At 46.0% G+C, this 27,673-nt stretch overlaps 1 protein-coding gene and 1 long non-coding RNA gene across 10 annotated transcripts in view; both read right to left on the bottom strand.

The window, feature by feature from the left end:
* LOC147583361 (uncharacterized) overlaps window positions 1-17,219 on the bottom strand; it is a 476,502-nt gene extending 459,283 nt beyond the window's left edge. Inside the window, exons 1-3 of one of the 4 annotated variants that reach the window (XR_015248140.1) lie at window positions 9,418-17,219; window positions 8,036-8,128; window positions 4,713-4,879 (exon numbers count right to left, since the gene is read on the bottom strand). This is a non-coding gene — a long non-coding RNA (uncharacterized LOC147583361). Of the gene's footprint in view, window positions 1-4,712; window positions 4,880-8,035; window positions 9,043-9,417 lie in introns of those variants that run through there. The other 3 variants (XR_015248142.1, XR_015248139.1, XR_015248141.1) reach the window with 3 other exon arrangements.
* A 5,856-nt stretch (window positions 17,220-23,075) lies between these two features.
* The window catches only part of BLVRA (biliverdin reductase A), a 54,927-nt gene continuing 50,329 nt past the window's right edge, over window positions 23,076-27,673 (bottom strand). For 4 of the 6 annotated variants that reach the window (XM_086697047.1, XM_086697046.1, XM_086697043.1 and 1 more), the window contains one exon: window positions 24,247-24,625. In XM_086697047.1, coding sequence (XP_086553173.1) covers window positions 24,367-24,625 — 259 coding nt within the window. In that variant the 3' untranslated portion in view covers window positions 24,247-24,366. Of the gene's footprint in view, window positions 24,626-27,673 lie in introns of all 6 variants that reach the window. The other 2 variants (XM_086697048.1, XM_086697049.1) reach the window with 1 other exon arrangement.

Raw genomic sequence — 27,673 nt, 5'->3', positions numbered from 1 at the left:
CCTGAGTTTTCGTTTGCGAGATTACCTCCACTAAGCACACTCCACCTATCTGCAAAGGGCTCCTTATCCGCTTGGTGAACTCACACTTCTCGGACTTTGAGGTCCACTTCTGCTGTGCTGGCTTGCCATCTATGTAAGAGCCTCCAGGCCTTCAAATCTAGAGGCTGCACGGAATCCTTGCTTCTATACATTATTATGATGGTTTTTGACTATTGCTGGAAGTGTCTCATCTGCTGCTCCCACAAAAGGAAGGTTTGGGCCCGCCGAAAAGCGGAGTGGGAGAGGGGCTCTCATCCGCAGCTTCTGTTCCTCCCACAGGAACATCCTCTATAATTCCATACACCACCACATACCCTGATTCTGGGGATTCTTTCCTTTTCAACTGTGTCCCCCAAGACTAAGCCCAGCTCTCTCCACAGCAGTCAAATATGTGTCTTGTGGTTCTGGAGAGTCAGAAGCACAGAAATTTCCCAAGAGAAAAGGAAGAGCATGCCATGTGGGGTCAAGGAGTCACCCTGCAGAATCTGGACCTAGATTTCCCAGGTCATTCTAGGTTGATATTTGAGGTCAAACTGGATGACAAGAAAATCCAAGAAGATCTTCGGTCTAGGTCATTCCTACATGTAAGAAATTGTGCTATGAAATCATCAACCGTGTGACAAGTCACAGGTCAGTCACACCTGGCTGGCTCCATTGGTAGAGCATGTGAATCTTGATCTTGGGGTCAGTGAGTTCAAGCCCCACACTGGGCATGGAGCTAACTGAAAAAAAGTAAATTCACAGATCATTCTTCACAGGGGGGAAGTGGATTGTGAGTGCCAGTTCCGGAACATAGACAAAACTGAGTTAGATTCTGGAAATGCCCAGGTAGGATAAGCTGCTGAGGCCGATGCCCGAGTGTCACCCGCCTTAATCAGCTTAGGCTACCTTCACAGAATACCACAGAACACCATGTCTGGGTTTACCAGACATCTGTTTGTCACAATTCTGGAGGCTGGAAATCTAAGATCAAAATGGGAAGTTCTCACCAATTCAGGTGTCAGTGAGAGCTCTGTTCCCATCCTCACACAGGGCCCTCTTTGCCCTGTGGTCTCACGTGTCCTTTTCTGGGTGCTTGTGCACGGGTGGGAGGTGGGGAGCTCAAGCTCACTGTTTTGGGGACATTAAACCTATTGGATCAAGGGCCCCATGCCCCTAACTTCATTTAACCTTATATCTTCTGTAAAGGCCTTTCTGCAAAGTCAGTCACATTAGAGTTACATTAGGCATTAGAGTTCAATGTGTGACTTTTTTTTTTTAATTTTTTCAACGTTTATTTATTTTTGAGACAGAGAGAGACAGAGCATGAACAGGGGAGGGGCAGAGAGAGAGGGAGACACAGAATCGGAAACAGGCTCCAGGCTCTGAGCCATCAGCCCAGAGCCTGACGCGGGGCTCGAACTCACAGACCGTGAGATCGTGACCTGGCTGAAGTCGGACGCTTAACCGACTGCGCCACCCAGGCGCCCCGAATGTGTGACTTTTTAACAGGACACAGTCAATCCACACACACTCCTCCAGCCCTGTCCCCCCATGAAATCTGCTTGCAGCACACAGCTCTTATCCCTGAGAACCTTCAAGGCACTGGATCCTCAGATTCCTCCCACCACAGGGTTCCTCCTTCTCTCTCCCCAATTCAGATGCCTCAACACTGGCACGTGCACGGTCTTTCTTTTCCTTTTCCCTTTCATTCAGTTATGTTCTGGGAAATGTATACATGTCCTACTGAAATAGTTTGAAAAATGACAAGCTCTGCTCATAATTTCTGCAGCAGCAAGCACAGAGCTGAATGTATTGCTTCCTTCAGGAAGGGCAAGCCCTGTCAGTCACTCACGGTCTCTCTGAACTGGCCACACTGCTGATCTTATGTAGAATTTTTGGGAAGTGTGGAGTTCTGGAAATGGTGGATGTCGGGGACATACATGAGTTGGTGTCAGCTGCTGACAGGTTGGCTCTCAAAAGCAGTAGACTGACGGGTGGTAATGTGCTGATTTAAGGAATGAGGAGATTGCATTGATTGACATGCTTTAGAGATGTGTTCACTGATGGGGGTAGTAGCTATGGTAGACTAGAGCTTCCCACAAATGTCCACATGCTCACCCCATGAGTTTGGGAATACGCTACTTTACAGGGTGATAGAGACTTTGTAGCTGTGATAAGATGAAGGAATTTGAGCTGGGGAGATTAGCCTGGAGGGGCCAATGTAATCACAAGGGTCCATGTCAGTGAAAGAGGGAGAGTCAGTGTCAAGATCCTGTGATGTGAGAGTAACTGATCAGACATGGCCGGCTTTGGAGATGGCACGGGCTCCAAGAGAAAAAGGTGGGCATCCTCTAAAGGCTGGAAGGGACAACAAACAGATTCTTCCATGGAGTCCAGAGAAAGAAATTCAGTCCTGCTGCCATGTTGACTTTAGTGCCGGGAGACTCACTGTGGACTTTTCGTGTCCAGAGCATAACAATTAGTTGGTGTGGTTTTAAGCAAGTGAGTTTGTGGGAATCTGTTACAATAGTAGGAGGCTCCTAGAGTGGTGATTGACGGATACAGATGATTGAAAACACGCTCTAATGCCTATTTGGTACCATGGCTTTAGAATAATTGCTCTATTCCGAGAAATGTGAACTTTAAAAGTTTTCAAGTTTCATTGTAAATAATTTTTTTTTTCAACATTTATTTATTTTTGGGACAGAGAGAGACAGAGCATGAACGGGGGAGGGGCAGAGAGAGAGGGAGACACAGAATCGGAAACAGGCTCCAGGCTCTGAGCTGTCAGCCCAGAGCCCGACGCGGGGCTCGAACTCACGGACCGCGAGATCGTGACCTGGCTGAAGTCGGACGCTTAACCGACTGCGCCACCCAGGCGCCCCTCATTGTAAATAATTTAAATAATACTGAAGGTTGAATCAACCATCCACACTAAGGATTCTATGCCCTGACCCTATGCTCTGGGCAGTATCAATGTCTGAGTTGTATTGTGCACGGGTGTGTGTTTGGGAGAGGGTCGGGGAGCGATTGGCACTGGGTTTAGAATGTTCTCCACAAGGCTGTCTACATGGTGTTGGGCATTGGAGGATCTTTTGTCACATCCTGTCCATTCAGTGTCTGAAATCCCTTTGCAAGTATGAGGAATTTCCCACATTTTGAAACCTGAATGTTCACATACCAGGTTTCTTAGTTTCCTTAAGAGCTAAGATGCCAGCCAGTCCCAATCAGAGACGTTTACTCCAGGTTTTAACATGAGTTGTGAGACTCAGGGAGCAAGCACTGGAGATATTCCTTCTGGACTCTGCAAGAAAATAAACTCAAGCCCAGAAAAGGCTATCAGTTTTTCCCTATTGAGGATGATATCGCTGTGGGTCTTTCACACATGGTCTTTAGGATGTTGAGGGATGTTTCTTCTGTTCCTAATTTATTGAGGGTTTCCATTTGAGAAAGAATGCTGTCTTTTGTTAATTCCTTCTTCTCCATCGACTGAGAGGATCAGATGTCCTGCCCTCCTCAAAAGGAGTCACGATTCCCTGTTGACAAATCTCCCATGATCTAGGGGGAAATCGCGAGGGAACTAAGGTCAACTCTTGCAAGAAATTTGGCCAAATCTCCCAGGAAGTCAGCAGAAACAGGAACTCCTAGCCTTGCCTGATGCACACAGGGTATGCTGGCAGGTCTGGGACATTCCTGGATTGAGGACCGCTAAGAACAACTGTGGTTGCGCCAAAGCTCAAAGATGCCACCAGCACTTCCACATCAGGTGCCTGGCTCATACCCCCAGCCTTTCAGTGTCCTGGGTGCAGGAGGGTGAGATGCAGACCAAGACATAGGAAGGGATGAACCAGACAGCCCATTTTCCACACACAAATACAAGGGACACAAACCAGAATGTAGGAGGAGTATGGAGAGACAACGCACATAGGAACTGGCCATGAGCACACGAACCGAGTCCCTGAGAACTTTCCCAGGCTTTGAACATTTCAGGGCAGTCTGCGTCGTCCTGCCCCTGAATTCACAGCCACTCTTCCCTGGTGACCACTAGCGCTTGATGAAGGGAAAATCTCCTGAGATCTAAGGTCATATCTCAGAACACGTGTGTCCAAAGCTCACCAGATCTTGAGTCACATCTCACAGGAAATTGGCAGCAGGAAGAACTTCCTGGTCTTGGCTGTACCTGCAAGGCACACCGCCAGGGCTGGGCCATTTCTGCATGGGGACTGCTGCGACATCCAGGGGTGGACAAAAGCCAACAGACACCGGAAGCAATTCACACGAATGGCCTCGCTGTACTTTCTGCCGCTCCCAGCCTTAAGGTACACTACAGCTAAACACGGACCAATGAAGTAAGAACAAATGGACTGGAGGCCCATTTGTCACACCGAACTACAGGACACAGAAACCTGACGGCAGGAGGGGAAGGGAGAAACAACGTGCACAGAAAGTGGCTTCTGTGATCACACTAAGAGGCTACCTGAGAGCTGTCCCAGACATTGGACATTTGAGCATAGTCTGTGTCTATCCCGAGTCTGTAAAACGAAGCCACAGTCCCCTGGTCACGAGTATCCCGTGATCTAGGGACAATTCTCATGAGATATAAGGCCAGATCATGCGAGATCTAACTGCACCTCTCAGGAGATCTTGGGACAAATCTCACAGGAACTCAGCAGGAGTGGGAACTCACTCACCTAGTCTGGTTTGTGCAGGACAGGGACATTCATGGATTGGGGACACCTAGGAACTCCCGGACTTCCACAAATGTCTCCAGGCACCACCACCAAAGTGTCCCGAGGTGTCTCACCAGTACTCCCCAAGCCTCTCAGCATTCTAGGAGCAGTGGCTGTAACACGGACTACTGAAATAGGAAAGAATGACTGTGAGAAGAAAACCTAGGGAAAAAAAAAAAAAAGATAAAAGGGGCCAGCCTGATGACTGAGGCTGGATACTCCCCATGCTTTCTAATAGCTTCTGTGATCTTCTTTGCCTCCTGCCTCCACCAGCTACCCGTGGAGCACCACTGATAAGTATCCCTCCCATTTTTCTTTTGTCTCTCAATCCCCTGACATCACCGCCAGAAAAGGAGGCAAAGGCCGAGGTGCGGGGCTCAGCCTTTGGAGGGAACGCCACTGGGCCGGCAACGTTGCCCCATAAACAGTGTTTTCTCATTGCCTGAATGAGTGTGGCTTGGCTCTTCCTGGGTGCCGAGTATGTGCTGTAACAGCTGGACTGCATATTGTTCATGCTAAATGAGAGGTGATGCAAACAGGAGGTCAGGAGGTGCAGAAAGAAACAAAGTGCACAGGAGCCGCCTCTTCTGAACACACAGGCAGCCTGCCATTGCACCTCCCAGGGTGCAGGAACTTGAGGGCATTCTGTGTCTCTCTTGCCGCCAGAGAACACAGCCACCTTGTCCCTGTTGACAAGTCTCCCGTGATCTCGGGGCAGATCTCATGAGATCCATGGCCAAATTTGGCAAGATCTTTTCCAACCTCCTGGGAACTTGGCAGGAGCGGCAACTAGGTAGCCTAACCTCTTTTGTGCAGGATAAAGAAGTCGACTTGTGCTCTGCCTGGGTTGGGGACACCTTGGAAAACCTGTGGTCCCACAGTAGACCCTGCCATGTCACCAGCATCAAGACACGAGGGGTCGTGTTCGTATTTCCTGTCTGTCTCAGCACCCTAGATGTGGTGGGTGAAACACCTGGCCACAGAAACAGGGGCTGCTGGACCAGATTGACCCGTTATTCCCAGTAAACTAGAGGCACAAGACACAGCAGAGGAGGAGGAGTGGGGTGAAGCACAGTGCCCAGAAATGGACTCGTGTGAACACAGAAAAAGTATCCCTGAGCGCTGTCCTAGGCCATGGACACTTAGCGCAGTCTGTATCTGTCATGACTCGAAAAGATGCAGCCACCTCTGCCCCGTTGACAAATCTTGTGAGATCCCCAGGCCAAATCTCACGAGATGTCAGGCCAAATATAGCCAGAAGGGGGCAGGCACGTCAACTCCTTAGTGTAGTCACCTTTGTGCAGTGTAAATAGGCAGGGTTGGGACACTCCTGCTTTGTGGACTGCTACCAACACCCAGGGTCCCACAAACAACCCAAGGCCACCACCCAAAGGATATGAGGTCCCTGGCTCACCCTTTCCAACTCATCCAGCGTTCCAAGAGCAGCCGGGGTAACAACCACCACTAAAATAGGCAAGACTTGGCCTGGTGGCCCTTGCTTTCTGTGAAGCTAGACGGGATTGAAACAGGAGGTGAGGAGGTGTGGGGGAAAGGAAAGTGCACAGCACCTGGCTCCCCTGAACACACAATAAGCCCTCGTTGATTCTCCCGGGCTGTGGAACCTTGAGGGCACTCTGTGTTTCTTCTAATCTCAGAGCAAACGGCCAACTCTGTCCTGTTGACAGATGTCATGAGTTTGAGGGGCAAATCTCATGAGATCTTAGGTCAACTCTGTCGAGATCTCAGGCCACATCTCACAGGAAGTTGCGGCAGCCAGAACTTCCTCTCCTAGCCCGGTTTGTGCAGGGGAATTAGGGAGGGCTGTAATATTCCTGGACCGGGGACACCTAGGAAAACATGGAGGCCCACAATAGCTCCCTCCATGTCACTGGCACCCAGACACAAGGGGGCTCCTTCCAACTTCCTCTCTCAGCATTCTCACTACCGAGAGATCATGACCTCACCAGAAAGAAAGAGTGGGGTGCTGAAGTGTAAGTGAACACAGATATGTGGAATTCTTTCCATTTAACTGGCTAACTGGGCTGCAGTTTCAATATTTACACTATACTACTTGCAGTCATGTGGTTTATGAGAGTTTTCGTACTTGAAAACAATCAATCTTAAGAGGCACTTCATTGATTTCTCAACCACCAGTCGTTTAATTCCTACCGGCATAGATCTTAATGTAATTTCTTTAAATGTTTTTGAATGGTTATGTATTTTTGAGACAGAGAGAGACAAAGCGTGAGTGGGGAAGGGGCAGAGAGAGAGGGAGACACAGAATCGGAAACAGGCTGTCAGCACAGAGCCCGATGCGGGGCTCGAACCCACGAACCGTGAGATCATGTTCTGAGACGAAGGCGGACGCTCAACCCACGGAGCCACCCTGGCGCCCCGATACTGTCATATATCTTAATACTATGTGTCTGTAAGCTCACAAATTATGATTTTTAACCTATTGTTTTACTAATTCTTCTATTTAAAAGTCAATGATCCTTCACTTCTTAAAGATATTCAGAGATAGTGATAAAACATCATATTCATTAATAAGTAGACATCACACACAAACACACACATAGATGTTTACTCTTCTTATTTCCTTCATACAATGTGTCCCGGAGGGAGAAAATTTTCCTTCAGCTCAGGAATTACCTTTGTATGTTTTCTGGTGCATATGTAGGGATGCATTTTCTATGTTTTGTGGGACATAGTTTCGCACAGATCATTACTTAAAACTTCCTTGCCTTTAAAACAAGGAATGAGTGAAAAGGTGGATATTTTAGGCACTCTAGACCAGGCTGATAACATGCTCCCAGGTGCATTTCCTTGTTCTCTTTCCCCTTTATCGCCCCTTGTGCTGCTGGTTGTGCAAGTACCTGATATCCTCGGGAGGGAGAAGGGTAAAATGGAGGAACTCTGGGGTCCTCAGTGATCACATGAAGGACTTTAGTCTCCAATCTAAACACACACCCAGCTCTGTCATGTGAGGAAATCTATGGGGACATGCTTTTGAAATGTGGCGCGTTCTCTTGTAATTCAGCATAACCTAATACACGTACAAAATGTTAACCTGCAAGATAACTTAGAAATCAGTCTACATCCATGAAAATTGGCTGTTTCAGTCAGTGGGGCATGAGACTCTTGATCTTGGAGTGTGATTTCACACCCCAAATTACGACTAGAGTGGACTCAACAGATATACGATAAAATAAGTATTGGAAAATGACCCAGGTAAATTAGGCTACGATGACTGAGCTGCTAATTGGTGGGTGGGATCCCTTTACGTCCTCAGTCAGCCCCCGGGAATGAGCATCTGAGCATTCACATAGTGCCAGTGCTGGTAAGGCAGCCACGTCTTCCCTCTAGGAGTTCAAGGTCTAGCCAGGAAGATGGAAAGAACACGAAACAAAAATGGGAATGACATGAGCAAGGACTCCATAGAAAACTTCAAGGTGCGACAACTGGGTCCTGAGCTCCCCCAGGGGAGGGTCTGACAAGGCTGTGCTGAGGAAACGTTAACATATCCTGCAGCAGTGCAAGAAGGAGTCAGCCCTGCACAAGTCCGAGTAAACGTAGCCTGGCAAATTGGTGTTCAGTTGGGGATCCTAGTCCCATCCTTGTGACTGTGCAATAGGTTTGGTAACAGGGCCCCTGGGAAGTTGGTGTCAAAACCATTCAGGCATTCAGCTGTCTAGGGAAATGGAAGAACCCAGGTTGGAACATTTGCACTTCGACTAGGCCAGAGGACTGGGAAGGGAGCTGGCCTCCTTTCTTGGCTGAGGGGACATGAAGTTACACATCCCCTTTCCAGATTGTTCCCATTCCCATTGGAAATATTGGCCCTCATAATGGACACTTGCTTCCCATGGTTCTATGTCGAACTATGTACCTGTTTAGACTTAGGAGTGTTGGAGCTGTCACTAACTCAACCGGCGCCCAGGCATAGATTTTCACACAAGCCTGTGCATGTTGGAAGTGGGCAGCCCACTTCCACTGGCAAGCAAGCAAGGCAGCCCAGCCACTGCTAATGGCAGCACTTGCACTTATTCAGACTTGGATTTACCTTCCATCTGGGGGCACAGAGGGGTCAGCAGGACCACAGGCATCAGTGGTGGGTGCAGGTCACCACCACAATGAGGTTTCTGGGTCAGGTGCCAAGGCATGAACAACGCTGTGCATCAGGCAGTTCCATAGCAGCCTCAGTGGCCCAGCAAAGCCACTCTGTGGTCATGGTGTGGCAGCCATGGCATTGGCCTATGCAGTACTGTCCTCCTTCAACATACTCAACAGTAACAACAGTGATAGTTCTGGCTGGCAGGACTAGTTCCACAACAGCCCCAAGGACAGTGGCAGAAGGCAGGGCCTGGCAGATAGGGTGGAACCCATTAGGGCAACACTTAGTGTTTGCCTCCTTACCAGTTCACCTCTCCCAGCCCACATTTGGAGGATTAAAGTGCTTTCACATGTTTACCCTCACATGAAGTGGATATGCATGTTGTGATGTGTAAGAGGACCAGGAATAAACTATGTGAGGAGATACTTAGTCAAGATGCTGGCCAGTGTGCAGTATGCCTGGAGAAATGCAGAGGAACGAACTAGAACAGGGTTGCTTTGTCTATTCCCATATTACTAAGGTTGCACTGGTTTTAAATAAATAGATACTGACCTGAGCATCATTCAGATACTGTAACAACTTCCCATTTTATAGTTATTCTTGTCTTTTCAAGATGTTTCAAAACCCAAGAGGCTCTGAGGATCTGTTCGTGGCAAAACAAAAAGAAAAACATAGGCCTACTTGGCCAGAAACCTGAGTTTGAGACTCATGCAGAGATGAACAAGCATATAGGGAAGTCTATCCTGTAAAGACCCTGGGGCCCTTTGGGACAACATATGCCACAGTCACAATAAATGGACCAGAACCCCAGTGGAGAGCCCAGGATATGACAGTAAGACAATCACATGGAATGGACCCCAGCATGGGCTCAGCACTAAAATAGAGCAAAGGGGTGAAAACACATAGAGGGAATCCAAGAAGTCTGCATCAGAGATAAGAATGAGATAATATAGGAAGTTATGTGACTAGCACAGTCTTCCCCAGTTCACTGACTGACTCAGGAAAGAGAAACACCAGCAGGATTTGGCCAACAGTGCCATGTATAAGTTCCACCTGAAAGCCCTGTCATCAAGAAGCCTTCCGATTTTGTTTTTCAGAATCAGAGGGAAAGACCTGGTTCTACTTATGTGCTCTATCCTTGCCATCAGGACATAGGGGCGGTGGTGATACAGCTGTAGCAGGGATGTACTCCCAGCCGATGGGTAAGTGTTTGGAAGCAGTACACGGTACAGGATTCCATCCAAGGGGACTTTATGTGGTGATCAGATCTTGGAGCATCATGCCCACATGAAAACTGCCTGTTCTTCAAAATGAATGGATCTATATTAGTGAGGGGAGGGAGGGCAACTGGATAGTGATGCTTGTGCATACACTAGCCAGCTAAGCAACACCATGTGCTCAGGGACAGAAGGGCCAGGTTTCCTCTTAGATATTAGACCCAGAGAACCTTCAATTTACAGAAACTGACTGGGAACCTGGCACCATTCATACAGTCATGGCTGTGTTAATAACAGCCCTATGGTCCTGGAACATGAACTGAGACCTAGCTAGAAAATCAGCAATGGGATGTGTATGAGTACAAGCAGTGCCAAAGTTCTTCATCTCCAAAGACAATAGGATCCATCTGCAAAGGAGATATCTTTCTTAATTAAGTCTTGATGCAGATAGTAGGATGGTTCCCTTCCTAAAACCTCTGGCTTAGCCTACGCACAAGCATTTTCCAGTGGGCACCTGCAAATGCTCTAGGCCTGGCGATGTCTACAAATTCTGAAACACAACTCCCAAAGCCCCTGTGACCAAACCTATTGCACACTCACCAAAATTGTTCCAGACTCCCTGCTTAATAGGAAAAGATATGACTCTGAGACACTGGCTCTGAAAGGATTCCAGGGAATCCCTTGATTCAAAAGAAGAGCAGTTATTCACTATTCCTATAATAGCCCGCTAAGCAAGAAGAGTTTGAGGACATGAGGGTCACTTGTTCTCTGAGACATCAGACTCTGAGAGTCCTCCACTGGCTCAGGAACTGACTGAAACTGACTTCCAATCCTTGGAACATGGCTGGGTATAGACAGCCACATTGTCTTTCTGTGTGAACAGAGAGCAAGTTAGAAAAGCAGCAATGGGAGAGGAATGACTACAAGGCCAAAGTTCTCCATTCAAATGGGCACAGGTCTAATTGAGGAAGGAGATATCTCTAACATCCCTTCCTCTTGTCCCACCCAGGATGCAGGATCCTCCCCTAAACACTGGCTTAAACTACCCTCAAGGATTCTCCGTGGGCATCTTTACACACCTTAGGTTTGGGGGTGGCCACGTAATTATAAAATGAAATTAAGAAGGACCCAAAGCAATACCTATATCAACATCACAAAGATACCACCAAATTCCCAAGCTGAAACAAGAGGACATTGCTCTAAGAAACTGGCTCTGAATAAATTATATGCAGAATGTTTCTTCACAAAAAGGGGTAAGTGGTGGAGATGGAGACACAGACTGCGAGAGTTCTTCATCACGCATGAGATTTGGAGAATGTTGAGAATGAAGTACCCAGTGCAGTCTCCTCTCAACCAAGTTCTATCCGGAATAAGAAATGCCCGTGGGCTTAGGACAAAAGAAGCCTCTGAAGGACTACATCTGGGAGCCCTGTCAGCAAGAAGCCTGCATTTTTTTCCATAGGAACCAGTGAATTATGGCTTTGGGTATCCCTCCCCCTTTTTCAATCAGTTGAGCGAGGCAGCAGTGTTTGAGCTGTAGCTGTTGGGTTCTGCTGGCTCTTGCTCAGGATTCTGGAACAAGGATTTGGTTCCCTCCATCCTGGCAAGGGCTCTTCTAGTGCTGACCCCCTCCCATTCATGTTGCCCATGTGCTAACTTTCTGCTTCTCAGAATGAAGAAAACTCAATCGTCCAGGTCAGTCAGGCAAGCTGGCTCCCCTTTACCTTACATAGCACAGCAGGCCAACCACCAAGCACCAAGGGAGTAAAGGCTTTCTTTCCTTTGGTAGAACAAAGCCTGATAGCTCTCACTTAGCACAGGAGCATAGTGGGAGTTTGCAGCCTACCCAGTAGTGCCAGCTGAGTGAGTCATGGCCCCATGGCTCCTAAGGGAGAAAAAATTATCAAGATACAGAAAGGAAAAGGAAATGCAAGGAGAGCCAAAGCTCAACACTTCCAGTGGGAATGGGGATACACTTGGAAAGAAGATGTCTTGTTTCATTTGCCCTCAGCCCAGAAAGATACCAGCTCCCTGGCCAGACCTCTGGCCCAGCCTACATATGAAACATCCTTTGCTTGGCCGCTAAAAATGCCCTGAATGGCTGTATCCTTCTGAAAGCCAGTCACAAGGCTTTTGAATAGGAGCCCTGTGGCAAAATCTCTCCACCAGTCACAAGGACTGGACCAGACTCCCAGGTGGAAGGCAGAGGATAGGACCTGGAGACATTGACTCTGAACGGATTGTGGGAAGAACCTTGTTTTTAGAGAAGGAGCAAAGATGTGTGAAGTCGAATAAGGAAAACCAGAACTCTTCAAAGATTGGAAGGGGAATTCTATGGAAAAGTGAGTGCCCAGCAAGAGCTCTGGTAACATGGCTGTGGGAAGAAGAAGAAACACCAGAGGTCTTAGGGAAATATGCTCCCTAGAATCTCCATTTGGGAGCTGTGTTGGCACCAGGCCTGACTTCTTCCTTCAGAAGGACCTAGAGAGCCCTGGGACTTGGTCTGCCTTTCTTGCTTTCTCCATCATTGACTGGAGTGAGCTCTGACAGTGTTTTAGCTGGGAGGTGCCCCAGATGTGGCTCCAAAGTGTGGAGAGAGGCATTGGTGCCCACTTCCTGTCAAGGGCAGTTTCTGGGCTCACCAGCTTCTGGAGCTCACCAGCTCACCAGCTACTGCTCTTGTGTGAACTGTCTGCCTTTCAGGGGGAAGAAACCTCAATCAGGCAGAGCAATGGGTCAAGCTGTCTACACTCCCCCCACCCCTTGCTACAAACAGCCAAGCGCCAAGCTCAGGAATAGGAGGGCTATTCTCATTCGGTATATACGATGCTGATGGCTGTCACTGAGCACGGGACAGTGAGAACACAACATCCATCCCTAGGAGCCCACTGAGTGTGTGCCAGCTCCATGGCTCCTAAGCATGAATGAAGGCAGAGTCAGAGACACAGTAAGGGTGATGGAATGGCTACAGCCATGACCAAAGGGCATTCAATATTTCCACAATGGGAGTGAAACCAATATGGCATGGAGATGTGTTTCTTCATGTCCCCTAGGTGCAGCAAGGAGGCCAGCTCCCTTCTAATACTGTCTGGTCCAGCCTCCAAACAAACTGGTCTCGGGTGGACCACTGCCAAGGCCCTATGGCTCTACATGTCTAAGTAGTCCTGAAACCAGAAGGTCAGGGTTCATTTGGCTCAACCTGTCCCACAGTCACAAGGGCTGATCCACATTGGACATCTCCAAGCCAGAGATAGTACTCTGAAAGACTGAATTTGTATAGACCCTGAGAAGATCTTGATGGATAATAAACAATGTCATTAAACTTGATATACCTAAGGCAAGAGTTCTTCATTAAGGACAAGAATTGGGTTATGTTTACAAAAAATGCTGAGCCTGGCATTCAAAATTGGCTGTCCAATGCACCCAATCCTCATGCCTCTCCCGCACTCTATCAGGCATGGTCAATTCAGCCTTCCAGGGAGATCTGTGCACTGGTATCAGTTCTGTCCCTGAAACCTCCTGGGACATAACCCTGACCCTAGCCAAGGATCTTTCCTTATGGGGGCCAAATTTGCAGGTCTGAAAGGAATGGATATGGGGCCCATAACAGATGCAGATTATTCAGCATGGATGTTGTGAAATCACCATGTCACATCCAAAGGAAGGATGGAGCTGCACAAGGGGGATCCTGAAGCCCGACCTGAGCTTGGCCCACATCATAGGCTGGCCCTTGAACCCGAAGACTAAGCCTGACCCACAGCCTCCCTTGAGCACTCAACTCAGCCCTCCAGGAAATTCAAGGCACTGTTGGTGGTTGTGCCCCTAGCACTTCCTGTGAGCCAACCCTAACCCCAGCCATGTCTCTGCTTCTGAGAGGGATCACGTCCTAGGTCTGAAAAAAGAACAGACTTGGGACTCATGATGGGTGCTGAAATATTGAGTGAGGTATGCTGAATTTGACCTTGGGATTTCCAGGCCCTGAATGGAGCTTCAAAGGGGATCCAGTGCCTAAATCTAAGCCTGGAACACACAATTGGCTGTTCACTGCACCCAAAGCCTATTATTGTTACGCACCCTAACAGGTGCACTTACTCACCCCTCCTGGGAAATCCCTGTATTGGTGTAGGTTCTGTCCCTGAAGTTTCCTGGACCTAACCCTGACCCTAGCCAAGGCTCTTTCCCTATGGGGGACCAATCTGTAGGTCTGAGAATAGAAAATAGATCTGGTGCCCATAACCAGTGCAAGATTATTCAGCACGGAACTTGTAAACTCATCAGACCATTTGCAAAACAGGGATGGAGATTCCCAAGGGGGATCCTGAGGCCAAAGCTAAGCCTGACACATACCTTGGGCTGGTCCTTGAACACAAAGGCAAAACCTGACTCACACCCTGACATGCGCCCTCACCACAGTCCCCAGGGAGAACTCTGTGCTGTTGGGGTTTCAGCCCCTGGAGCCTCCAGGGACCTTATGATAATCCCAGCCAAGGCTCTGGCCATAAGGGAGCCCAACATGGACATGTGCAAAAAGAACAGATTTAGGTTCAATGACCAATGGGGAATATCTCAGGGTGAAAGTCAGAATTTCACCATGACATTTTCAAAGGAGGGGTGGATCTGCACGAGATGATGCCGAGACCTTACATAACTTTGGCCCACAAATCTTCTGGCTCCTGTATTTAAACCCAAAAGTTGACATGTACCCAACCATGCACCCTCAACTCAGCCTTCAAGGCAGATGACCACATTGTTGTTGTTTGTGTCTCTGGCACTTCCAGGGAGCCATCCTTAACGTTAGCCATGGCTCTGCTTCTAAGAGGGCCCACCTTTTACCAAAAGAACAGATTTGGACCACATGATGGGTGTTGAAATACTCAGCGAGTAACACTGGAGTTGACCATGGGTTTTCTAAAGCCTGAAAGTGGGGCAAAGTGCTAAGCATGGAACACATAATGGGGCCATCCACTGCACCCAAATCCTGTGCCTGTCCAGCACACTAATAGTCGCACTCAAATATGCCTTCTGGGAGATCACTGGACTAGTATGGTTCTGTACTTGAAAACTTCCAGGACCTAACCATAACACTAGCCAATGCTCTTTCATGATTGGGGTACAATTCCTTGGTCTAAGAGCAGAACAGTTTTGGGGTCCACAAACAGTGCAAGAATATTCAACATGGGATTTGGAAAATCGCTATGCAATTTCCAAAGCAGGGAAAGAACTGCTCACAGGGCATCATGAAGGCAAATCTAAGCTTTGCCATGGATAAGACCTGCCCTGGAACCCAAAGATTAAGCCTGACCCGTACCCTACCACGTGCCTTCAACTCAGTGTTCTGGGGAGACCACTACACTACTGAGCTTTTAGGCCCTGGTGCCTCCTGGGACCTAACCTGAACATTTGGCAGTGCTCTGGTCCTACGGGGGCCCACATGGAGGTTTGGGAAAAGAATAGATGTTGTCCCAGTGGCCAATGGGGAATATCTCAGTGTGGAAGCCAGAATATTGCCATGACATTTCAATGGCTGGAATAGAGCTGCTGGAGGGGATCCCAAGACTTTGTCTAACCCTGGTCCACACAATCCTGTGGCTCTGGAATTCAAACCTTAAGCCTGACTGGTATCAGACCATGCGCCCTCAACCCAGCCCACCTTGGAGACCACTGTGCTGCTGGTAGTTCAACTCCCAGTGCCTCCTGGGTCCTTTTCCTAATCCTAGCCTGGACTAGGTGGACCTGCCATCGAGGTCTGAGAAAAGAATAGATTTGTCCAGGTGGACAACAGGGAATATCTCAGCCTGGAAGCCAGCATTTCACCACAACATTTCCATGACCAGGATGGAACTGCAGGAGGAGATGGTCCTTGCCTAAGGTCCTTGCCTAACCTTGGCACACACTATCTTGTGGATCCTGAATCCAAACTCTAAGCAGCTTACAAACCATGTTACATTTTCCAGTAGCTTGATGTGCTATTTAGAAAGATAAAATAAGGATAAGGAAGAAAATAAAAATCCTGGCATTCGAAGGCAATCACAGCCTAGGTTATTTTTCTACATATGAACATTATTTTCAGAGTGGAATCTCAATGTGAATTAGGTTATTTGGTTGAGTAAACTGTTTTTGTTTTTGTTTGTTTTTGTTATTGTATTGTTTTCATTTTAACAGGGTAAATTCAAGTCCATATCTTTAAATATCCATTTATATTGGTTGTCAACCTTTTTTACTCTAATCATCATAAAGAATAATCTTCACCTGATGACAGTGCCCTAAATAGTACACAGAAATGAGAACAACAAGTAACCATAGAAGGAATACTCTCTAACATTTTCCTTAAATAAACCATACCTAAGTGGCTGCACGAGTTTGCATTCCAACCTGCAGCACAAGAGTGTTCCCCTTTCTCCATATCCTCACCAACAACTGATGTCTTTTCTGTTGTTAATTTTAGCCATTCTAACAGGTGTGAGGTGGAATCTCATCATGGTTTTGCTTTGCATTTCCTAATGATGAGTGATGTTGAGCATCTTTCCATGTGTCTGTTTGCCATCTGGAAGTCTTCTTTGGAAAAGTGTCTATTCATATCTTCTGCCCATTTCATAACTGGGCTGTTTGAATTTTGGGTGTTGAGTTTGATAAGTCGTGTCTAGATTTTGGATCCTAACCCTTTATCAGATATGTCGCTTGCAAATATTCTCTCCCATTCTGCAGGCTGCTTTGAGTTTTGTTGATTGTTTCCTTCACTGTGCAAATGCTTTTTATCTTGATGAGAATATTACTCAGCCATCAAAAAGCATGGAGTCTTGCCATTTGCAACACGTGGATGAAACTAGAATGTATTATGCTAAGCAAAATGAGTCATCTGAGAAAGAAAAACATCATATGATTTCACTCATACATGGAATTTAACATATGGGAAGGTGGGGAGGAGAAGAAAGGGAGACACTTAATGATAGAGAACAAACTGCAGATTGATGGACAGAGGTGGGTGAGAGATGAGCTAGATGAGTGATGGTTATCAAGGAGGGCACTTGTGATGAGCACTGGGTGTTATATATAAGTAATGAATCACTGAATTCTACTTCTGAAAACATGTTAACTAACTTTTTTTTATTTAAGAAAAATTTTTAAATGTGTATTTATTTTTGAGAGAGAGAGAGAGCGAGAGAGAGAGAGAGACAGAATATGAGTGGGAGAGGGGCACAGAGAGAGAGAGAAAGAGAGAGAGAGAGAGAGATACACAGAATCAGAAGCAGGATCCAGGCTCTGAGCTGTCAGCACAGAGCCCAATTTGGGGCTCGAACCCACAAACTGTGAGATCATGACCTGAGCTGAAGTCGGATGCTTATCCAACTGAGCCATTTAGGCACCTCCTAACTAACATTTAAATTAAAAAAAGAAAAAAGAAAGTCTTAACAGATCACTTACTAGGTCATGGTCCATTAAAGTGTTTTGACAATGGTGTGAGACATTCTGTCTGACACCATCATTTTAAATGGTTGTATCATGGTCCTGCTTCCAGGGGAAATGGATCCTCTCTGTCTGAGAAAGAGATGTCCCATTGAAGGCTCTTAGAGTCAAGCACAGATCACAAATGCCTACATGAATTCTTTGTGCAAATTTCTAATCACTGTCTTTGGTTTCTAAAAGCAGAACCTCTCACCATAATCAAAGCTGATGGCAACTGAAATCATGGCAACAATCACCCTCCGGTAAGAGAGTTGAGGTCCCTCTCACTACTGAAACATAAGTGCCCTTAGCTCTAATGCCCCAAAAGGGGTCTAGTTTCAGGAGTTTGGTGAAATGTTTTTGCTGGTTTGGTGGACAAATCCATTGTCCTATGTTCACTTTTCTAATAATGAGTGAGGCTGGACGTTCATCACTTACAGCCATTTTGGAAATGGCCACTGTTCTCGCTTCTGGGGTATGCCTGCTCAACATACTCTCCTGGACTTTCCCAGGGGATGCAGACAGTGATGCATGTCCAGTCAAGAAACTTCACTCCTTGTAAAACCACTACACTGTTAGTGACTGCCTTCTAACCAGTGAAACCCAGTTGGAGTGATGGGAGATCAGTTTCAAGACTTCATGACAAAAATTCTGTCACTTTCTTCTTACTTTGTCCTGTGTTTGTTCCATCTCTCTCTCCTGTCTCTCTACTCCGCTGTCTCCCTCCTGCCCTTTCTCTCTCCTCCCTTCTTTCTGTATCTCTACTCTGTCTCTCTCTGTGTGTGTCTAACTCTCTGCTTTCTGTCCTCATTTGCTCCCTCTGTCTCTCCATGAACCCTGGAAATGGGGAGATCAAATACTTAACTTAGGGGCTACCCTATGAGACCCCTATATAGGAGAGAAAGATATACGTTCCCTGGTCAAAAGATTGAAATAGGCTCTCAGTTCAAACTGAATTCTGATATTCTGATATTCTGATATTGCCCATATCAGTGAGCTTGGGAGTAAAATATCACCCTGTTCAGTCTCCGTTGAGACCACAGCCCTGGCTTCATAGAGACTTTGAGGCAGTATCACACAGCTATGCTGTGCCTGGATTTTCTCCCAGAAAAATGTGAGCTATTAAATATTCGTAGTTTTAAGATTCAAGGTATTCGAATAATGCTGTCAGCGAGGAATGGATAACTAACAGTCTAATAGGTCCCAGCATCTGGTCTATGATCTGCCTTCTCCCTGCCTCTCCCCTTCCAGGATCCTACAGGCACATTTTCCACCTTTTTAATGTTTCTAACAGAAAAACACAATTTTGTCTCCTATTCTCTGCACCAGCAATATCTTCTCCCTGACACACTGCAGACATGTGCAGTGTGGATTCCTTTTGTCATTCTGGCTCCAGTAAATGTCACCTCAGTGCAGCCTTTCATATACTCCAGTGACTCCCCAACCTGTCCTCACATCACACTCATTCTTTTCACAATTATATTTGTGGCTTCTTTTTTTCCACATGTCTTTCATAACTTTGTTCATCTCCCCCTCCAAAATGTGAATACCTGGCAGGCAGGGACCACTTTGTCATTGTAAGCCTTGCACTTAGGCCCACCAGATCCCCAAGCACAAGGTGAGTGCTTGGGACAGTTACTGAACGAAGAAATAGAAAGACCATGGAACACTCCATCTAGATTTTGACCAGCTTAATCTGTGGAGATAGCTGCTAGTAATGGGAGATTCCTGTTGTATCCAGAATGACCTCTGAATGACCTTTCCCTGGTCCAGTTTCTCCAGCAAAACTCAGTGGACACCACTGACACTGGAGGCTGCCTGTTCCCTGATGTCCAGCACTAGCACTGGAGCCACAGGCATGAAGATCCCCAAACAAAATCAGCACTTTTATGTGACTGAGAGGAAGGTAGTGGCCCTTTAAGGTCCCAGGATAAAGCTCAGGACCTACAGACTCCAGGACTGTGCAAGGGAACTCAGGCTTCAGCCATTCCCCTTACTCTGTCCATCCCCAGTATATAGTCTTTGCTCATGGGCATCCTCAGGTTGCCAGGACAATGACTCCTTTGATTCCAAATGAAGACTCTGGGTGTCCAACAAGGACTGATATTGTGCTTGGACTCTAGACTCAGTGTACAGTGCTCTGACATGTCCTTCCCTATCCCAAGTCCTCACCAACCCAATTCCCGAAGCCTCTAGGCTCTCAAAGACTTCCAACAAATGTAGAGCATTTCTACAGTATCTCAGAACACAGTGAGTCACTGATAGAGAGCCAAGGCCAATTGAGCATTTATGATTGTATGCAACTCTGGAGAAACCCACTGGTAACATAACTCTCTATGGAAAAACATTGAAGCCTCTTCTTCTGTAGCTGTTGTCTAAGCAAAGGGGAATTATTCATAATTCCAGGTTCCCACAGAATTGGACTGCTGTACCCTAGTCCTTTCCTCAGAGAGACCTGAGCTCCCACCTAGAACAGGGACTGGCAAATGTTTTCTCTAAGGGGCCAGACTATAAATATTTTAGGCTTTGTGGGCCGTACGGTCTCTGTCACAACTACTCAACTCTGCCTTTGTAGCATGATAGCATTAATACACAATACATAAATAAATGAGCATGCTGTGTTACCCATAAAACTACACAAAGAGGGACTGGGCCACAGGACCTAGCATGTAGGCTGCACTTTGCATTGACTTAGGTAAAGGAACTCAGCCATGCAGCTTAAATTCTGAGCCTCATGTGTTAAAAAAAAAAGATGAAGGAAAAGTGCTTACTGCATATGGCTTTTTATAGGAATTATAAAAAGTAAATGGAATAAGGTATGTAAGCCTCTTAGCATCAGGCCCGGATATTGCTTGTTTAATAAATAGTAATATACTTTTTTGAAGTCAGTAAAAGAGACTCTCCAATGTTAGTAGCCCATTCTCATTTCACAACTTAAAAAAAAAAAAAAAAAAAAAAGGTAGGTTTAGAAAAGCCAAATGGAATTAACAAGAGGGAATTTAAGGTGCCCACACCTGTAACATCCAGGGGTATTGCTGGCCTCAGGCATAGCTGGACATAAGGGTTTTGCATGTGCTATTCCTTCCACCTGAAATGTTCTCCACATCCTTGTCTGCCTACACCTGCCAAAAGTCTTTCTCAACGTTCAGATTTCAATGCATTCTTTAGGGAAGGTTTTCCTAAATTCTTGACTAGAAAAACTCTCCCTAGAACAAGATTTTAAAATCCTCCTTTTGGGGCGCCTGGGTGACGCAGTCGGTTAAGCGTCCGACTTCAGCCAGGTCACGATCTCGCGGTCCGTGAGTTCGAGCCCCGCGTCGGGCTCTGGGCTGATGGCTTAGAGCCTGGAGCCTGTTTCCGATTCTGTGTCTCCCTCTCTCTCTGCCCCTCCCCCGTTCATGCTCTGTCTCTCTCTGTCCCAAAAATAAATAAAAACGTTGAAAAGAAAGAAGAAAAAAATAAAATCCTCCTTTAGCATTCTTCATAGCTGTGCTTTAACATTATGAGTAACACTTTTCTTCCTTACTAGTCCACAAGCTCCAAGAAACTTTGATATGCACAGGAATCACCATGCAATCTAAAATGCAGATTCTGGTTCAGTAGGTCTAAGGTGGGCCTCAGAATGTGCATTTCTAACAAGTTTTTAGGCCATGCCAAAGCCAAGGCTACTGGTCAGCACACATTTTGAGTATCAAAGGCTTCATTATCCTAGACCTCTTAATTACCTTCTTTCCCATTAAATCCTATTAATTACTTTTGCAGAGAGGAGTGTCTATTTTTTTCCCCTTCAACCCATCAACCTAGGTTCCCAAAGCTTCTCCTTTTATTACAGTCAATCCCCCTCCATCTCCAACACCACCACTACTTATGGACTGGCTTAGCAAGGAATTTCCCAAACAGAAGCCCTCTCTTGAGGAACCGTAGAGCCATTGACTGAAATGTTTCCTCCCCACCCTCTTTTTCCCCCCCCCCCCCCCCGCTTGATTCCTTCAGGCAGTAAACCCTAAGCAGAGAATCTATTGTTGGGATTTAAGGTGCCAGCAAGGTGCATTCCTTTTTCTCCTTCCCAATTCTGGGGACCAATTCAGCTATAAACATAGGAGAGAGACTAAGTTTTTTAAAAAAGTACCAGTTTTATTATGACAAAGATTGGGAAATGTAGCTGGGATCCAAAGCCAAATAGGTTTGCTACTCTGCTCTTAGAGTAACTTTCTTTCAAAGCTTCAAGCCACCCCACTACAGAGGAAGAGCCTACCCCTGTCACCTACCACATGGACAAATGGAGAATTCAGGTGCACCTAGAGGGAGGTTGGGCTTTGCTGCTTAGTATCTTTTTCAGCTTTATCACTAAAGGCAGGTTGCTCCTACCACATAAGTGGGTGAGGAGCAGAGAGGGATCAAGGGCACTACTATGTTACTTTCCTTCCAGAAGACCCTCTAACACAAAGCATTAGTACAGTGGGATAAAGGGCTTTTTTCTTCTAGTTGGACTAAAAGCCTAATTTGTTCTGAAATCTCAGACCTCAAATCCCTCTTTTCTCACTAAGCCTTCCATGAAAGTCAAGGGAAAAAACAAAGGTCACCATATTTTGGGTAAACAAATGGCAGGGGATACTTGTGGCTTAACTTCAGTGAAGCTCTGGAAGACAGTGATAGATTGGGGGTGGGGGTGGGGGTGGGGGTGGGGTTTCAGAGGAAGGAGTATTTGGGAAATGCTGCAGTAGGCTGGGGCCAGAATGGCTCCAGTAGCCCCAAAGGATGATGAGGGCAGTTGTAAATAGCAGAGGAAGAAGGACTCCTGCTCCATCTCTCCAAATTCTATTTTCTCCCATCTTTTCCTTCTCCTTCTGCAATTCTTACCAATTAGTAAAACTAATGGATGTTTTCATTTTAATCTCTTGACCACACACAAAACAAGCTTAAGATGAGTAGTCATCAATTAGTAATCACATAACCCATGACAAAGACTTTGACCAAACTTTTAGTCAGGCTCCTCTGAACCCTCTTCTCAAATGAGGCCTCAAACTTTGGATTTCCACGTCTGTCTTTGCATCACCCAATTTAGCAAAACTCTTAAGTCAGTTCCATAAGAATCCCTACCCTCAATATCTGATCAAATCCCTTGTCCCCCACCCCTGGTATTTGAGTACACTGGCCTGCCTTCAGCAAGAACCTTATCAAGTTGGTTTAGACAGAATTCCCTCCCCATGTTTCCTCTTAGTAATTTTCCATCCACTGAAAATACAATTTGGAATTGAGCCTGGTTCTATACTGAGATCTGTTTTCATCTATCACAAGTCTTAATTAAATAAAACCAGTTTATACCACTTTACTATCCAGCTCTGGTTTTGACACTCACCCCCACCTCTAATACCAAATATGGCCAATATTTTTGAAATAGCAGAGTTATCAGGCCCAAATGGGAGACGCCATTGCACTACATTCTAATCACATATTTGCCTCATGCTAGATGCTGTACAACACACAAAAATAGATACAATATTTCCTGGCCACAAAGGATATTTGATGTGAATAATAAAACAAGAGAACTAACTGACCAATATTTATTAAACTGTTTTACATGGCAAATAAAAGAACAACCTTAAGGAGTTTTGGTTTCTACCTTGAGGTGTATGGTGACAGAATCATGGAAATCGAGGTAGAAAATAGAGTGCTGACACCAATGACCTCCCAGCTCCTAAACCTCACAATGGGAAGGTAGTAGGCAAAAAGCAAGAGGGAGACATTCACAAAGGCAAGAAATCTAACACAAGCTTCAAAGAAAATGCAACAGGACAACCAATGAAATGAAAGGGAAGATGCCTGGGAATCAGCTCTGCCTCAAGTCAGCTGTGTCTCAACAGAAGCAGTGAGTCTAGATAAGCCAAGGGCTGCAAGTATGAACACATTTGTTGGCTCTTAACGGGATGCCTCCTCCTTGGTCTCAAGTCTCATTTCCTCCTGGAAGTTTTCATTTCTAAACTAGAAAACTGACCATGCCACTCCCCTGTTAAATAAGAGCCTTCAGTGCCTGAGAAATAAGACCCTAGCTCCTTGATCTGGCTTATAGGGACCCCACAGATTTAATCTCTGGGACTCCCTCCTCCAGACACAATGCTCTAGCAACACTGTTCCCAGGGTACTCACCAGCTTGTTTCTCACTTCCTTCTCTTTGCTCATGTCAGCACTCTGCCAAGAAAAGCCCTCCTCTCACCTGTACGCAACTAACCTAGTTATGAAGATTTGGTTTGTAGGTTTTCCCCAAACCTTCCTCCAGATGACCAGAGGCATATCTCTTTTACTGGACCTATTACATTACAGTGACCAGTTTGTATGACTGGTTTGCTTTCGACAAGGTTAGCGAGGAAAGCGGCTATGTCTTACTCATTTTTAGAATCCTTAGCACCTAGCATACTCGCCCAGTGACAGTTTGTTGGGTGAAACATAACTCCTTAAAGCAGGGAAGAGGCTATTTTGCAGTGGTTCAGTGCATGAGTAAGATTTAAAGGCTGGTTCTCGTATTTACTATCTGGGTGACTTCAAATAAAATTTTCCAATACACTAATGAAAACAAACCTGGTAATACCCATCTGATAGGGCTGTTGGGAAGAGTAAATTAAATCAGGCATACGAAGCACTTGGCTCAGCTCTACCAAGGTTAGTTCTCTCATCCCTATTACATGTGTCCCAACTCCCAAATATCACTCCCAACACAGCTCGGGACAGTAAGCAAATCCTGTTTGCCCAAGATATGTTTAATTGTAAGAATAGAGATAGAGGTCAACTCTTCATAAAAAGCAAACTATGGCCCCATCTTAGATGTGCCGCATGTTTCCTTCTCTTACTTCTTTGAGTAGCAGTATTTCTGGATTTCTTCTGCAAGCCACAGGCAGTGCAGGATGCGTTTCTTTTCAGCAGCCAGTTCCTTTTCAGAGAACTGGCCCAAGAGTTTCTGGACAAATATGTTTTGATCTTTCAGGAAAATATTCTTATTGACTCCTACATTTGGCATATTCTCCAGGGACCCAGATTTAAAATGGAAGCTTAAATGTCTGTTTCGTTTTAGACCAGGTCCTTTCTCTTCAATCCATGTGAGCGGACTGCAAAGACAAAAGAATCATAAATGTTAGAGATTACAAGAGAGTGCAGGTGGATGTTTGCTAGCCCGTGATAACCTGGTAACAGGTCTGCATATTCCCTGAAGCTGCTGCTCAATGTAGTGGCTCAGGTGGCATCTTGACCTCTACCAGCCTCCCAAAGGCCTTGGGTGATTGTTTCCAACTTCAGGGCCAAACAGTCCTTCATTTAATTTTGCCATCAGGCAAGGGAATTCACTCAATGATTTTGTGTGAACATCAGTTTCTTCTTTCTTGTGACTGTCTTATCTGTAACTTTTTAAAAATGTTTTTATTTTAATTCCAGTTACTTAACAGTGTACGATATATTAGTTTCAGGCATACAATATAGTGATTAAACACTTCCATACATTATCCGGTGTGTGCATACTGACGGTTGGCACTTTACTGTCAACTGAATAGGGCTGAGGATGGGACCTTGTCCACACATGTTCCGGGCTTGGACAACACTTAGCTCCAGACATCCCAACCCAAAACACAAGTTTTAAATTCACAGACCACTCCTCCACTCTTTCTCTCTGCGAGAACTTTCATTGCAAATATTTGCATTTGTCAACTTGGGCATAGACTACCAACAAAAAGCTTCTTAGGTCTCCCCTTCCACAGGGAGGTGTTTAACCACATCCATATCCCGAGTTTCAGCCTGCATCTGCAAACCCGGTGGAGGTGGTGATTTCTAACTGCTCTCCCCAGGCTCTTAAGGATGAGCAGGCAGGGACCACACTCCTACCAGCTGTCTTTGACAGGAGAGCTGAAACGTGTAACTCTTCTATACATTGACTATCCACATGACATTTGGATTAAAAAAGTATTGTTTATTTTTACAAAGTGTGAAAACTGTTGGTAAGATGGAAAGAACACGGGCTTGAGAATTAAGCTGCACTAGGGTTATTTGGATGACCTTGGGCTCTAAGACAATGACACCTACATCATTGGCAGGTGAAGACTGCAACAAGGGAAAGACGAGACCTGATGTGGTTTCTAAGACCTTCCTTTCTTGTGCCCTTCCCATGAAGTTTTGGGGAGAAGGTGTCACAATCTGGGGACAGGAGACAGGCTGCCTAAGTGTGATTCTCACATAACACTTAGTTCTGTGCCTTTAGCAAGTTTCTTTCAACGTTTATTTATTTTTTTGGGACAGAGAGAGACAGAGCATGAACGGGGGAGGGGCCGAGAGAGAGAGAGACACAGAATCGGAAACAGGCTCCAGGCTCTGAGCCATCAGCCCAGAGCCTGACGTGGGGCTCGAACTCACGGACTGCGAGATCGTGACCTGGCTGAAGTCGGACGCTTAACCGACTGCGCCACCCAGGCGCCCCTAGCAAGTTTCTTAACAGTGCTGAACCTCAGTTTCCCAGGTGATCATAATAATTCCCACTTAGAGAGTTCGCATAAAGATTCTATGAGAAAATTCTTGTTAAAGGGCTAGGCCTGTGCCTGGCACACAGTAAGCACTCAGTAAACAGTCTCTAACACCAGCACTTCCACAACAGGAATTCAAGTAATGATCCCTGTCTGGCTAGTCCTTTTATTGTGACCTCTCAAAATCATGCTTCCCACCACCTCCCCCCACCCCCCCCACCCCACCCCCCGCCAGCCTCTTCCCCATTCCCAGTTATGGTTCTGCTCTATTCTACTCTTTGTTTGAAGGTAGCTATAACTTAAAAAATTGTGTCTGGAAACAACTGGCACAGGCTCCTAATGTGCAGTTAACAACCCTAGAAAGACATCTACTTATAGTTGAAAGCTGAAACTCAGGCCTGCAGACTGAGTCAAGTTTTGGGGGAGAGAGAGAAAGAAGCCCACAGATCCCAAGCATTCTTCCCAAGCACAGTCAGAAGCCATAACTGCATTTACAGGATAAGATGGCCTTTCTCTGTCACAGAGGACACTATACTAAGCAGCATGTAAACCAAGCAGGGACTTATTTGCTTTGAAGAGCTACATTTCACCAAGTCGTCGATTCTGGAAGTCATTAAAATGATAAGATGAGGGGCGCCTGGGTGGCGCAGTCGGTTAAGCGTCCGACTTCAGCCAGGTCATGATCTCGCGGTCCGTGAGTTCGAGCCCCGCATCAGGCTCTGGGCTGATGGCTCAGAGCCTGGAGCCTGTTTCCGATTCTGTGTCTCCCTCTCTCTCTGCCCCTCCCCCGTTCATGCTCTGTCTCTCTCTGTCCCAAAAAAAATAAATAAACGTTGAAAAAAAAATTTTAAATGATAAGATGATTCATGTATAAATCAATGATAGCCCATACATAAAAAATTCATATTCAGGTCAGACAGAGTCTAAAAGATAGTAGTTAGATTAGTAAACTAGTAAAACTAAGGTGTTCAATCTATCATTTAAAAATTTTTTATTATGACTCCAATTTTTAAAAATAAATTATTACAAACTCTATCATGAAAAAGTTGGTCTCACTTCTAAAACATTAATCTCCATGGCTAGTTTTGTTTTACTTAACTGAGGTAGGTGACATTAACACTGTATTAGTTTCAGCTCATGGCTAGTTTTAAAAGCACATGGTACACACTTTAAAACATTCCAGAATTTGATAACAAAGATGAACATTAATGCTGTTTATTCACTGCTTTAACGTTGGATACAAATAAATTTGAGACAGGGGCACCTGGGTGGCTCTATCAGTTGAGCATCTGAATCTTGATTTCAGCTCAGGTCACGATCCCAAAGTTGTGGAATTGAACCCCACATCAGGCTCCAGGCAGAGTATGGAGCCTGCTTGGGATCTTCTCTCTCTCCCTCTGCCCCTCTACCCTGCTCGTGCTCTCTATCCCTCTCTCTCAAATAAAATAAATAATATTTTTTTAAAAAAGGGAATAGGGGCGCCTGGGTGGCGCAGTCAGTTAAGCGTCCGACTTCAGCCAGGTCACGATCTCGCGGTCCGTGAGTTCGAGCCCCGCGTCAGGCTCTGGGCTGATGGCTCAGAGCCTGGAGCCTGTTTCCGATTCTGTGTCTCCCTCTCTCTCTGTCCCTCCCCCGTTCATGCTCTGTCTC

The sequence above is a fragment of the Puma concolor genome, chromosome A2 (assembly GCF_028749965.1).
Source record: "Puma concolor isolate L17-30 chromosome A2, mPumCon1.1.hap2, whole genome shotgun sequence".
NCBI lineage: Eukaryota > Metazoa > Chordata > Mammalia > Carnivora > Felidae > Puma > Puma concolor.
Note: the sequence above shows the minus strand (reverse complement) of the source record. Positions and strands in the feature narration are given on the sequence as shown.